General features: G+C 37.9%; 1 protein-coding gene across 1 annotated transcript in view; it reads left to right on the top strand.

Moving 5' to 3' along the window:
• The window catches only part of LOC114066019 (histone-lysine N-methyltransferase SMYD3-like), a 116,940-nt gene that overhangs the window by 67,653 nt on the left and 35,487 nt on the right, over positions 1-13,800 (top strand). The window contains exon 6 of the mRNA XM_027900395.1: positions 653-827. Coding sequence (XP_027756196.1) covers positions 653-827 — 175 coding nt within the window. The remainder of the gene's footprint in view (positions 1-652; positions 828-13,800) is intronic.

Here is a 13,800-nt window from a genome sequence, read left to right as displayed (position 1 = left end):
TCTTCTGTACTGTCAAGTTCATTACTTTTGAACTAGTCAGACATAAAAACTATGATGTTTTTCTTTCTCATGCATGAAACGTGCAGCTGTACATGAAAAAAATCCACAATGCTCTTTATGACTCTTTCAAGGAGAAAGAAAATTATTTTATTTCAAGAAAAAGTTCTAATTTCATGAGAATTCTAAAAAAAATCTTGGTCGGCTTAAAAGAATGTGTAATTATTTATTATATAAAAAAATAATTTTCTTTTTTTAGTACTGAGGTATTTTTTTAAGATTCATTTCCATGGGCTTTTGCCCTTGGGTATAAGATTTGGAGGAGTATCTTAAGTAAATAATGTTTTAACACCTAAATAAAAGTTATTTGAATTTTTGTTGCGCATTATAATATCATTGTAATTTGTCATCTTTTTTTTACCATTTATTGCTAAAATAGTGCCTTCTTTAGATGTTATTTTGCTAGATGTATGCAAAACATAGTTACTTAATCTGCCACTGTGTTCAAGTGTGTTTTCAAGAATTGTAGCATAGTCTGAAATGATGGCAGCTTTTCTACTTTAATGCTTTGTAGCTCTTACACCGTTCTAAACAGCATTTAGAACTTGTATTTTTGTTTGATTAAATATCTTTCTTTAACTAAGGCCAATAACAGAGTGGAAGCATGTTCTGGCAAGATGCCAGAATCTCATGAGCAGTAACATGGGTCGTCTACCGGACACAAATATCTATCAGCTGAAAATGCTTGACTGTGCCATGGATGCCTGTATTAACCTTGAATCCTGGGAAGAAGCACTGTGTTATGGCCTCAGGACTCTGGAACCGTACAGGTAAGAGATGTCACTGGTTCAGCTGGTTCCAAAGATGTGCTTCGTCTCGATTCTTCTTTCTCTTTTTATTTCTTGTGTATATCTTGCATTGCTTTCTAGGTTAAAGAATGAGGCAGAACTCCCATTCTACTTTCGTAGTCAGGCTGTGAGGAAACAGAATGATAACAAGAACTATAATAATAACTGATTATCAGGTTCTTGCTGTTTCATGTGTTCAGATGCTCCCCCATCCCTGATCAGAAGCTGACTTTCTGGTTCAGACTCCATTGACGTGAGGGTATCAGTGTTTTATGCTGAGATGGATCAAACCTGAGGGACAGGTAGCAGGTTGAAATAATGTATATTCTCTGTATACTCTATACATAGAATTTATAGAAAAAAAAATTTTAAAAGTCTTGCAAAATGCAATTTCATATGTAAATTAATGAGCTTCTGGTCCTTATTTTGGGAAGAGGGCAAAGTGGTGAAGGACTTACTTTTCTTCTCTCCTAGTCAGTACCTATTCCTATGCTACCTGCTGGGAAGGTCTCTGAGTCTGATGGTCATTTGTTGATAAGGAAGGATAGTCTAGGAGATCATGCATCATGTGCTAGGTTTGAAATTGATTGGAGCCTGGAACTGGAATGCAACTTTGGTCATCTAGTAGAGAAAGGACAGGTGCTATCTGCTTTGGTCTGTGTTGTAAAAGCTTTAAGACTGAAATCTTTGGGTTCTGAATAGTTACATTGTTTGTAACTGAGTGTAAACCTGTCCCAAATGTCCAAATGTAAAGTCATTCACACATGAATGTTCATTCTTGGTAAGGTATTTTTTGGAGCATCCATTTCTCCTCTGGTGGTAAACTGTGTACTGTTCCAGCACAAAGTGTGATGTTGAGAAGTGTGAGGAGCATGCTAGTGCTGAACAATATGTTCTGCTGTGAATATGAACATTCAGGATTTTTACATGTTTTCCCTAATCAAAGGGGGATGCCATCATCATTCAGCATTTTGCCTGAGGAAATTCCATGTGGCAGTCTATTTCTAAATAAAACTCTGGGCTCCACTTGAGAATAGTGTTTCGGAGCTTTCACTAAAAAGTGATTATCAATAAAACCTGCAGAGGCTGTGGTACATCACAGCTGTAGAGCAGCTCTGTGTTCATAATGATTATTCCTTTTCACAGAGGAGGACATGAGCACCTACATATTTTCACATTTCTGCAGGGTGAAATTCATGTCGAGCATGTCCCACTTAACCTTTTAAACATGGCTTATGTAGTACTGCAGCAGTACATGCTTCCTGCCAGCTTTCTACCATGTGGCATGCTCCAGATGAAAAGAATAGTCTGCCTGTTTAAATGTTCCCTTGTTAAATAAAAAACCTGAACCTCACTTTTTTTTCATTTGGTTTGGGGTTTTTTATAACTTGTTAGTTCTTCACAACTGAAAACTGAGTATTTTTTTCTGTAGACATTTCGTAGAGCAGAGATTACAGTGAAACTGAGTGCAATTTTACCAGATAATTTAATAAAGCTTTCTTTGTTTTGCTTACAGAAGTGTACTGTAGTTTTCAAGCTGTTTAATGCAGCAGTTTCGAGATGAAGGAAAGGGTTTGACTGTGCATCCAATTAGTATCTCTTAAGGAATGTTATTTACATGAGATATTTCACCTTTTCTGCACCTTGAAGAGCTTGTCCTTGTTCTATCCTCATCCAAAAGCATTATTTAAGAGAGATTTTCTGTTGTTGCTTTCGCTTTATACCTTCAAGTCATCGCTACAAGCTTTGACACCTGAAACAAAATCCTCAGTTTCTCATTACAACAAATTGTGCCCTAAGCAGCAGGAGAGCAAATCCTAGGAAATCTTTTGGGATACATTGAATTTCTCCTGTTGAATCAATCTACTGCTTGGCTGCTCCTGTAGTTCCATTATAGCTACCTATTTTCCTTTCCTCAGCTCTGGAAAAAGTATTCATACAACTCTCTACAGGGAATCACCTGAGAATTCTCACAGTCCATATAAATAGGAAATCACTGTTACAACTTTAAAGGCTCTGGAGATTTGGTCAAAACCACTTTTAATTTCAGGTAATGTGTTTATTGTGCATTTTTTATTTCTTTAGCAGCAGGATTAATTTTCAGTGCTGTGTGACACATTGTATCGTAATGTATATTTTCATTGTGATGGTTGCTGACTTTTTCAGAATCATCCACTTCATGCAACTATCAGAGATAGATGGCTAAGCTACATAAGACTGATTTGTCATGCTGAATACCAACCCCTGTGTTATAGGTAGTGACAGTAACCTGTGAGGAGCATAATTTAGGACCCCTGAAATGTTTTTAGAACTTCGAAAAGAAAGGGAGAGTCAGTGTCTGACAAGATGAAAAGCTGCCTTCTCTCTTTGTGCTGAACAATAGCTGTCCATTATTGGTAAAACCTACAAAATCTCCTTTCACTGAATAGCCTAAGCCAAGCCAGGCTTTCCTTGTAAATGTCGCAGTAATAGCCTGTCCAAGATCCTTAACAAAAGTTAAGACATTTGCTTAAGTGAAAGCTGCCCCACATCATAGTCAGCACTCAGCAGCTTGCAAAAATAAACTTCCTTTCAAAAATCCTCCTGAGCTTTAACCACAGAATAACAGAATATCAGGAAGAGGTGTTACATGGGTTTGTCATGTCTCAGTTAGCACATTCACACTCTGGGCTGACTGCTGCTCATGAAGGATCAGATTCAGAGATACTGAGAAAGACAGATTTACCTTAGGTTACCTCAGAGGAAGGACCCCAGCATTTAGCCCTTAAATTTCTGAGAAGGCACATATGTTCTGGGGATTAGGCTTGGGTTTTTTTTTTTCTGCCTGTCCCAAGTATTCAGTGCTTCACACTGCAGCCAGAGAATGGAAGTATGCATCTGTTATAAGACTCTACTAGATGTACTCAGCTATTGTGACAAGAGTAATAGGAAGAAAGAAGTAACTACATGATGCCTTAGACCTGTTGGATTTACCTCCTGGATAAAGCCATGTCACCTCTTTGGGGTCCTGTGGCGCCAGGTCTGCTGAGATTCTGATACAGAGAGGACAAAATGTTCATTGGTTTCTGCTCTGCACTGCTCATAATCCCCTGCTGAACTTCAAGCTAATGTAGATGTCCCACTGATTTTCATATGGGTTGTTTTAATTAACAACCCTTCATCTCCACTGCTGCAACATTAGAAGTTACTGGAGGGCTCCAACATTAACAAGAGAAAATTGCTTTTTCTTATCCCTTACACAAGAGTTGTGCAGAAGTGCTGTTCTGGCTCTTCCCCTGGCAGCCTTGCTCATCCTTCCTCCTCCATCCTCTCTCTGCTGACTCAGCACTGGTACAGGGATTGTGCTGATGTGTCTATTTTGGTTCTGGAGTGGGAGGGAGCTGGGTAGGTGCGAGCATCCCATGTTTGTGTTACCTGTGCATCATCTGTCTGCCCTTCTACCTTCTATTCTCTTCCAGTGACTATTTGAAGTACCAATTACTTCACCTTTCCTCAGTGACTGACTTCTTTCAGGAAACAGGGAAAGCAATCCCAGTTTTGGATTGTTTTGCAAAGGGCTGGGTTTAAGAATAGTGGCTGGGATGTGGTATGTTCTTGTTGAGTATTTTCTGAGAATATGGTTGAATTTTCATTGAGTGAATTAAACACCAGCCAGGGATTTTTGATTTAGAATTCTGATTCAGTATATATGATGGACTATAGTTTCTAAGTATGTGAACTTCAATCAAAAGGCAGATTAAAAATTGAAGGTTGCTATATTATTCCTTCCACGAGTCCTGATCTTGCAAAAAAGCCAAAAATAGCTGTAGAACCTAATATTCTTGTAACAAAATCTGAACCTATTTTCTATTCTTCAAAAAGGCTCTCCAACAAAGAGGTTGATTTTCTTCTGGTCCGATTTTACCCCTTTTTTGAATGCGTTTTACAAAAAATAAAAAACCACAAACAAACAAACAAAACCCCAAAAAACCACACCTACTTTTACAGCTGTGTGTTTTGCAATACACACATGGTATATTCAGTGAATGAAAATAATTTTTTTCAATGAGTATATATGGTTCTGAGTTTAACAGACTCCTGAGTCCTAGCTAATTCTGAGGAACTTGAATTAAATTTACACTGAAAGTTCGAGTACCTAAAATTATCTAAAAAAAGTGCACTGCAGTGATAACTAGGGCCACTGGGGGATGCTACTGCTTAAGGGTTACAGCCCGGATTCGGCGCCAGTCGGCACCTTGGTTGTGGGAGGTCCCCTGAGGACTCGTGCCTGGCTGGCAGATTTCTGAACCTACAGACGATACTAATTCGGTGACCAAAGTTCAATGTCTTAATCATAAACCATCAGTTGTAAACATAAATCTTGCCTCTGGGATAACCCGAGAGAAAAATGTGATGGTGGAGAAAGCAATTCAAAGAAAGAATGAAATAAAGAATAGAAAGAATAAAATCTACCTTCTTCACTTTGCCGGGGATTTAGAAAATGCCCATGACATTTAAAGTTTAGAGAAAAATATGTCAAAAGAAGAGGAAAACCCAGTGTAAATTAGAAAGTGTATTGTCTCTGGTTCATTGTTGGTAATTCTTCCAAAAGACAGATTTTTCTAGCAATATTTGCACCACTTTTGGCTTAGTGTACCTATTTTATAGATAAACAGGGAGAATGCCTGTCCCTGGGCAATATGTTTAGGAATCCCTTAAAACACTTCAGCATCCCACTTAGGTCTTCCATTCCTTCCTACTTCCTTCCCCTTCAATCCCAACAACCTTTTCCAAAAATGAAAAAGAAAGGTTTTATGACTGAAGTCTAGTGCCTAAGTTATCTACATCCTGGTCAATCCAGTTCCCACATAGGAAATGGATTTTCTGGTTTGCTGTTTGTCTGCATAGCACCATCACCTTGCATTCTTTGGTTCTTTTCTAGTTGTTTTTCTTGCATCTTTCCATCACAACTATATGTTGTTCCCCAAAGTATCCCCCTGCATAATCCTCAACGACTTCTGTAAACGCACACTCCCGTAAATGCTCCATCATTTACCTGTCCTCATTTTCACATCTTGTGTGTATGGGTAGAATTTCTTACTATTCTCTCCAGTCATGCCAGCTCTTTTTCAAGTATGATTTTGATGACACTGGTTTGCCAAATATACTCTATCACACATGAGTAGAAGTTCAGCAACATCAGCGTTAATTCAGTGTATATCACATTTCTTAGGTAGGCTAAGATTTTCTCAAACAGCTCCATCGCTGCAATATTTTTTCTGTCGCTGTTCATCTAGTCACTCTATATTTCTATACTGGTGCTTACTATCTTCCGTTTGAGCTTCAGATTTAGTTTTAGTTTCACCTTTCACTTATGCCAGGAGCTATTTGAATCTGAATTTTACAGATAGTGATCTCCTAGTGATGTTAGTGAACTAAATCACCAAGTTTCCCAGAGTTTCATTTTTCTCTGACACAAGTGTTATTTCTCCATCTCTCACATAGCATTTCCAAGGTGTTTTAGACACTTCTTAAAAGAACTGTGTTCTTTCCAACGATAACTTTATCTGTAGAGATTTATTTTCTTTTTCTTCACTGTAGGATCTCTTTCAGATTAAGATGTTAGACTGTTCAGGAGTTCAGGCTTTATCTCAAATAAGGGGTTTAGTCCTAGTCCATCTACCTACCACAACTAAAGGATTCAGTTTGGCTTTCACTTTTTGTTGGTTTGATTGTTTTTTAACCTAAGCAGTAATAGTTGGTATTTTTGTCTTGTAATAATAAGGGGATAAATAAAATTGGAATATTAAACATATACTAAGAAATTACAAAGCTCTTGTATACTAGCCTACCAGTGCATAAATGAATATTACAAAGACCTGTGTGCTGTGAAAAACATGCAGCATAGTTATTCACCTGGAATGATTTTGAGAACAATTTTGGGGGATTCACAGTGTCTGTATGAATTTTGTTAAGAAGAGAAGGGTGGAGTTGATGGCATACAGATTCTAAACAAAGGTTTGTTTAGAACTTGAACTAAAATGGAATTGGGAAGTGATGTCAAGGGAACAATTAGCAGATAAAGAATAGAGATATATGAAGCATATGTGGAGTTTTGGATTCCTTTGACAATAACTGGGCATTGCTTTGCAAAAGCTATATCAGAGGCAGAAGTTATGGTGAAAAGTGAGACAAAGGGGAGGAGAATCATTAAAAAAGAAAGACAAACAATTCTATCTCTGATGAAAGATTAAAAAGAGAGAGGCCATGCAGGAGATAGGAGCAGAGAAGCTGTAAGGAACAATTCATTTTCTGGGGGGAGAATTAGGAAGAGTCTGATTTTGGTCAGAAAATATCTATTTCTTTGTTTGAATAAATTATCGATTTGAGTTGAGGAAGCATAGAGTGGAGACTTGGCCGTACTTTTAAGGAGGAAATCAATGAAGAATTTCTTGTGGTGGAGATGTGAACGGTATTGAAAAAGGAAAATTGTGGTATTTAAGCAAGAAAACAGTCTAAGCAACATTAGAGGTAAAGTCTGAGAAAAGCGAAAAAACAGTATATTTTTTTATTGGAAAAGTTACTGAAAAGGAAAAACACAGTCATGAGGAAGAGAAGAGGAAAGAAGCAGGAAATAAGGGAAGCAAAGACATTGAATAACAAGTTTGTTTAAAGGGTGAATCAGTGAGATTGGCCAGGGAGAGTGAGTGATGTAAAGACGGTACTTTGAAGGGGGTATGAAGACCCTGAAAACTGAAGTATTTTCAAATAAGAACTGTGCCAAGGAATTAATAAATTCCAAGCAAGATGATCCATCCAGCAGGGAAACCAGAGAGTGAAGATGTGAGAAGCTCTGCAGTAAAATATGCTGAGGAAAGCTGAAATTTCCCAGACACATTTTGATAGCAAAGGAAAAGAAAGAATATGCAGATGAGAGGAAAAGATAAGTTACTGCAGTGAGCAGATCCTGGAGACTACACATTTACTGATGTGATGGTAGACTAAAAGCTCACCTGATCTTGAATTTAGCAGTTATTGACGAAAAGGGATAAAATAATGGAAGATCTTATTAGGAATGCATTACTCAGATGTCCCTGAAAACCAGAAATATATGTATTTTCAGTTTCTATGTTTACTGAGCTTGTGCATAATGTTACCTTGGTTAACAGATTTATGCATACTCCTATCCAACGTATCAAATCTCTATGAACTATATTTATCTTGACTTGGTCAGGGTTTGTTAGTTAGTTTTCCTTAACCCTGTATAACCAGAAAATCTAGTCCATCTATAAGGGAACATTGGAGGTATCAAAACTAATTCTAAATTATCTAATTTTGGTATAAGAAATGACACAGCCACATTAGGATAGCACTCTGCCTCATATAATTAGCAGTAGAGTTGTGCCACAGGGCCTACTCAAGGAAATGCTGAGAATATTGACTGCCACATAAACACTAGTAGTGCTACCTCATCAATAGTTCCTGGCCTTCAGAAATTTAGTCAATGGCTAATCCTCTCCTTACTTATCTGTACAACATCTAATATTGAATTATGCAATTTTGAGTGAGAGTTCATGTTATGTTGTGACTCTGTGGTCACCAGTAAAATCCTTCTGCATGTATTCCCTTGGCTGCCACCAAAGGTGCTCCTTCCTTCCTTCCTACTCTGATTTTCTATTAGAAATTCTATCTGCTTTAGGCCAGAATCCCAAACACTGTCTGTTGGTATCTTATCCTGAGATATTTGTCAACCTTCAGACAAACCAGTTCCATGGTTAATCAGGGGATTCAGTGCTTCTCCTCTCCCAGATGACCTTCTCTTCCCCTGGGTATACTGGAACCTCTTTCCTCAGGTTCAGTTTGTCATTTCATCATCAGGTAAGACACAGAAACCTGAATCACCTTTACTATGGTGAATTTGAAGATGAAAGTAAGAAGGAAGAAACAAAAAGAAATGATTGTTTGTAGGGAGCTGAAAAAAGACAGTAGCTGATTAGAAATGCTGAAAGGCTAACAAAAGGCAGGCTATAGCACTGCTAAGAAAAAAGGCTCAGAGAAATAGAAAGAAGCTGCCCAAAGGGCCACAAAAACTGACAAAAGTGAGAGCAAGATAAATATATCAAAGAGGAAAAACTCACCCTCGGAAAATACTGCGATTCTACTAATTAATAATTAAAAATTATGTATTTTACAACCAAATAGTCATCTTGGAGGAAAACAGAGGTGTGCAAGGCACACATGACCAGTAAAGGGAGAGAGTATAGGTATAGGGTATAGGCAACTGAAGAACAATGACAAGAAGCCTGGAAATATAAAAAATAAGTAAGAAAAAATTAATTTTTTTTTAACTTCTCCCCATCCTCACAAAAGATAGAGAGAGGGCAAAGAAAAAAGGATACTGCCACAGTTGCAAATACTTTGCTAAGAGGAAAATCAGCTTTTTCTAGGCATGCAGTGTGCTCTCGGAAAATACGGCTGATGGGCAGCCAGAAAGGAAGATAAAGTTCTGGAATCAAAGTGTATTCATTACAGCATCATCATGAATTTATGTCATATTAATCCAGGTATATTGAATGATGCACACCAAGGATTTAATGTACTTTCAAGGCCGGTCAGCACTTCAGAAGTCTTCTGAAAACTGGCAAAATTGACAACCAACAAGTAAGAAGCATCCTGAACCGGGTCTTTCTATTCAAATCATTGTTGATGAACTAGAAAAGAGAAAGAGAAAATATTTTCATGCAATAGCGTGCTTGGCAAACTTTAAAAAATGGAATTAGATCCTACATTGCTGCAAAACAAAAGTTTCAGTATATACAGTCATAAAGGAAAAAATATTTAGGATGTTAATTTTCTCAGCATATGGGGAATTTGCAATATTTACCAAAGCGTTTTGTGGAGAACTTTGCTTTAGACAGTAGTACAAAGTAGCTGTTTTTCAAATGTATATGTAAATACGATTTGAGACCTTGCTAAGGAAGAATGGGAAATTGCTGCGTGTTGCAATTTGAGGTGTTCTCAAATGCAGACATTGTGTCCTGTGAAACACAATGTAACTTCTCAAAACTTACCCAAAAAATCACATAAAGTAACTTATGACCAGGGGAATGCCCTACTAGTTAGTTGCCTGCTCTCATGACCGTAGCTAAAGCTAAGTTATCTCAGATATTTGTCTCAATACTGCAGTGTCATAAGGTCTTTTATTTTTTTAAGGGATTTCAAAATGTGTAATCAAGTTGGGTAATATTGCCTCTACAAATTCAACATCTCAGAATTTTGAGATGAAAAACAGGTTTACATGCTAACAGTAAGATAACGTCCTGAATGCGTACTCAAGCTTTATCTGTTGCTACCTGTCTGGATTCAGTTCTTCTGCGTATTGTCTTGCTGGCAAGTTTGCAGTTCAAATGAGCTCTACCAATGCTGGATATTTATCAAGAGATGGTATCAAATTGTGCAAGGTTGCTTGTGCAAGTAGAGAGAAAAACAGAGGTGGGGGGGAATGCCTTTTCCGTGTAAGAGACCATCGACACAATCTGTGACACAAATAAAAAGTGCACTGACTTGAACTAAAAGTGTTAATTTCATTAAGTACCCCATGCTTTCAACCCCCTGCCTTGCTCTGAGACCAGCATTGTGCCAGGGAAGTACTCCTGTCTTCTGTTACATTGAGGAGAATGAGAAAGTGCAGTGGTTAACCTTTGATGTGTTAAACTGTGTCCATCAAAGAACAACCATCTCCAAGTATTGCAGCAGGACAGGATTTTTCCCCGTCCCGTTTGCGAGGGTGAGGATCGTCACTGTGCTTGATCTTTGCATTTGAAAAACACCAGGGTAGAGAGCATTTACTGCATCCAGTGACACTAGGAAAAACCCCCAGCGAGTTGTACTCAGACCATGCCAAGCTAAGCACGGGAAGAGTGACCACAAAGTTGCTCAAATCAAAAGGATACACCTCCATGAAAATCAGAGGTGGCTTATGGATTCCAATTTCACCATGGCACCCAGCAGCATACAACTCAATGGAAAAAGCCCTTCACTGGGGGTCAGTCTTTTCTCCCACGTAACAAGAGGCAGGATGAGAGGAACAGACCTCAAGTTGTGCCAGGGGAGGTTTAGGTTGGATATTAGGAAAAATTTCTTTACTGAAAGCAATAGGCTGCCCAGGGAAGCAGTGGAATAACTGTCCATGGAAGTATTCAGAAGGTGTGTGGATGTAGCATTTGTGGATATGGTTTATTGGTGCACACAGTAGTTCTGGGTTAGCACTTTGACTCTGTGATCTTAGAGGTCTTTTCCAACTTTTATGGTTCTAAGATTCACTGTCGGTGATAATGGTGTGGTGTACATAATGGGGGATCAGTCTGCTTAGGGAGCGAAGTACTGTGTTTTCTTCTATAAAATCTATTTCAAAGATCAGAACCCAGGTTGAATGTGGAAGAAAATTTACAATTTCTCTGCTATTTACCCCTTCCTTTTTGTGTCCTGTATTTAAGCATAAAAACAGCTGAAGCTCTTGACTGCTCTGAACTATTTGCATTTGACTTACATCAAGTAAGGATGCAAAGGATTTTCCATGAAATTTCACCTTTCTCCCAAGCACAGATGCAGATATTCATAGTGTATGTTCACATTTTACATATACTCATGTAAGTTCCTCTTGCTGTCACTGCTTCCTAACCAGGTAAATTCACAATTAACTGAATTGTTGATATATTTAGAAAATTGGGTTGTATTTTTCTTCAGGTTTTGTTTGCTATTGTTTTTTGTATCTGCTCCTTATTCCCTGTATTTGCAGTCATTTTATCAATATTTCTTTGTAATGGATTCAAACCAATATACAGTTAAGCCAGACAAGTTGCCTTCCAGTAAACAGCACAATCCTTTGGCCATTTCTGCACACTCCTCAGGTGGCTCATCCCTAGCCCACAGGGCCACCCTTTGGCAAATTTCTGCTTGCTTTTGTTTAACTGAGGTTGACAAAAGTAATTTGATTTCCAGAGTCTTTGGCAGTGCCAGTGACAGAGATGGCTTACATAGAGATAGCTTAGCCTGTTCCTGAAACAGAGTTGGTGTGTTGTATTCAAGACCATAACACTACCCGAACTTGTGATTAAGTGCTTAGTGAGTTCCATTTCCTTATAAGAACATGTGTAAGAACCCAAGAATGTATGCCACAAGTGAACTAAGCATTAATCTGTCAGCAGCTTAAGTGTGTTTGGGATAGTGCAATGGAAATATGTGGTAAAGTGACACAGTGTTTGTTCTCTGTGAAGCACTTAAGAGCAGATGGAACCTGTAAAATAGATTGATTTGTGAAAGCATGCAGCTTCTATCAGATTTGTTTGATGCTTACTTGTTTTAAACCAAATAAACACAGGCCACATATGCTCGAATTTCCAGTAAGGTGCTGGTAGCTAAATGTGAGGAACCCAACAAAATTAGGTGCACAGAAATTCATCAAGAAGGAACTTTTGTTTAAAAGGCATGCTTCTCTCCTAAAATAATGAGATGAGTAAAAATCAGTGTATCACTGAGGATTTATCCTAAGGAACAAAAAAAAAAATATTAAGGATTCTACAACAACATAAAGAATAAGACACTGGAGTCTCATTACCGTTCAATGGAAAATTAAGTCCATAACCAGCATTTCTTAAAATTCTAGTGTAAATCAATAGCATCTGTAAAAATAATGTAGAGTTGTATAGAAATTATATGGAAATCTGTAACATTTCATTAAAAAATTGCTAAGCATCCTACAGATCTGTTGAAGCGTACGGTAAAATTCTGCAGACAATGGATGTAGTTATAAGTTGAATTCCACTAGGGTGTGTATGTAAGGAAAACATCACATTTGTATCCTCAAAGTTGACTTTCTGATCTCCACCATTTACTAATCTGAAGAAACAATAAACCCCACGTCAAAGCGTCATCCTAGTCACTACTTCAAGGATTTTGAGTTGTGTGCCATTGTGACAGTGACAATTTAGTTTTTCTGTTCCAAAATTTGCACCAAGTTGAACATTGGCATGGAATTTTCAGGCAGCCTGCATTGACATTTATCCTATTGTATAATACTGAACTAAATCAGCTTAATAAGTGAATCAGAAGAAAGGCTAGATTTTCAGAAGCTTGGGGTTTTTTCCTGTTTTGAAAGCAAGCAAATCAATGTGTCTCCCAAAATTCAAAAAGGATATGGATTTCTATTGTGTTGCCTTCTGTGTAGTGCAGAATTTCTGTACCTGTAGCAAAGATCTTGTTTCAGCTGATTGCGAGAAATTTGCCTGGAGTGAGCAGAGAAAGAAATAATATTAAAAACGGAAATATAATTCTACTCTTGTGAATTATGTGTGCTGGAGTCTTCAGTTAATTTTAAAACTATATTTTACATGTTCTTCAGGGTATGGTATATAATATCCTATTGGGTTAGTTTGCTGTTGGTAGTAGGACACATCCTCAGTATGCTTTTGAAAGGCTCAATAAATGTCATACCTTTTCAAACCTAAGTGAATCTTGACTACGCAGAGCATGGAAAAGCCTGTACAGCTGCAGAAAAAAAACCATACCCAAACCCTTAATTTTCCCCAGCAATAATGTGTCATGCATCTTCTTTCCACTCAGAGCGCTGGAGAGCAGAATGGCGAGGGTCAGGGACATGCTGAAAGATTGCCACACGTTGCCCCAGTAAGAGCTCGGTCTTGCAGCAACCACTAAGAAATTAAAGACATTTCAGTGTCAGTGAGGCTTCTATGATTGTGTTTTCTGTGTCTTTGCTTGTTGGTGCTACCTAGAAACTTGCATAAAGACAGAGATGTCAAGCTCAAGATGTCAACTTCAAGATATGAAGTTCCTACAAGTCTGTAGAAAATAAGAGGCCACGTATAGAGTGCCTATAAAGAGAGAAGTTAAGCTGATGTTCGAACGTATTAGTAGACACCAAAATGTCCATATAGCAAAAAGCAGATTTAATGTCCTG

This window comes from Empidonax traillii, unplaced genomic scaffold (assembly GCF_003031625.1).
Source record: "Empidonax traillii isolate 1590-97213 ecotype Southwest subspecies unplaced genomic scaffold, ASM303162v1 scaffold721:size320634, whole genome shotgun sequence".
Taxonomy (NCBI): Eukaryota; Metazoa; Chordata; class Aves; order Passeriformes; family Tyrannidae; genus Empidonax; species Empidonax traillii.
Note: the sequence above shows the minus strand (reverse complement) of the source record. Positions and strands in the feature narration are given on the sequence as shown.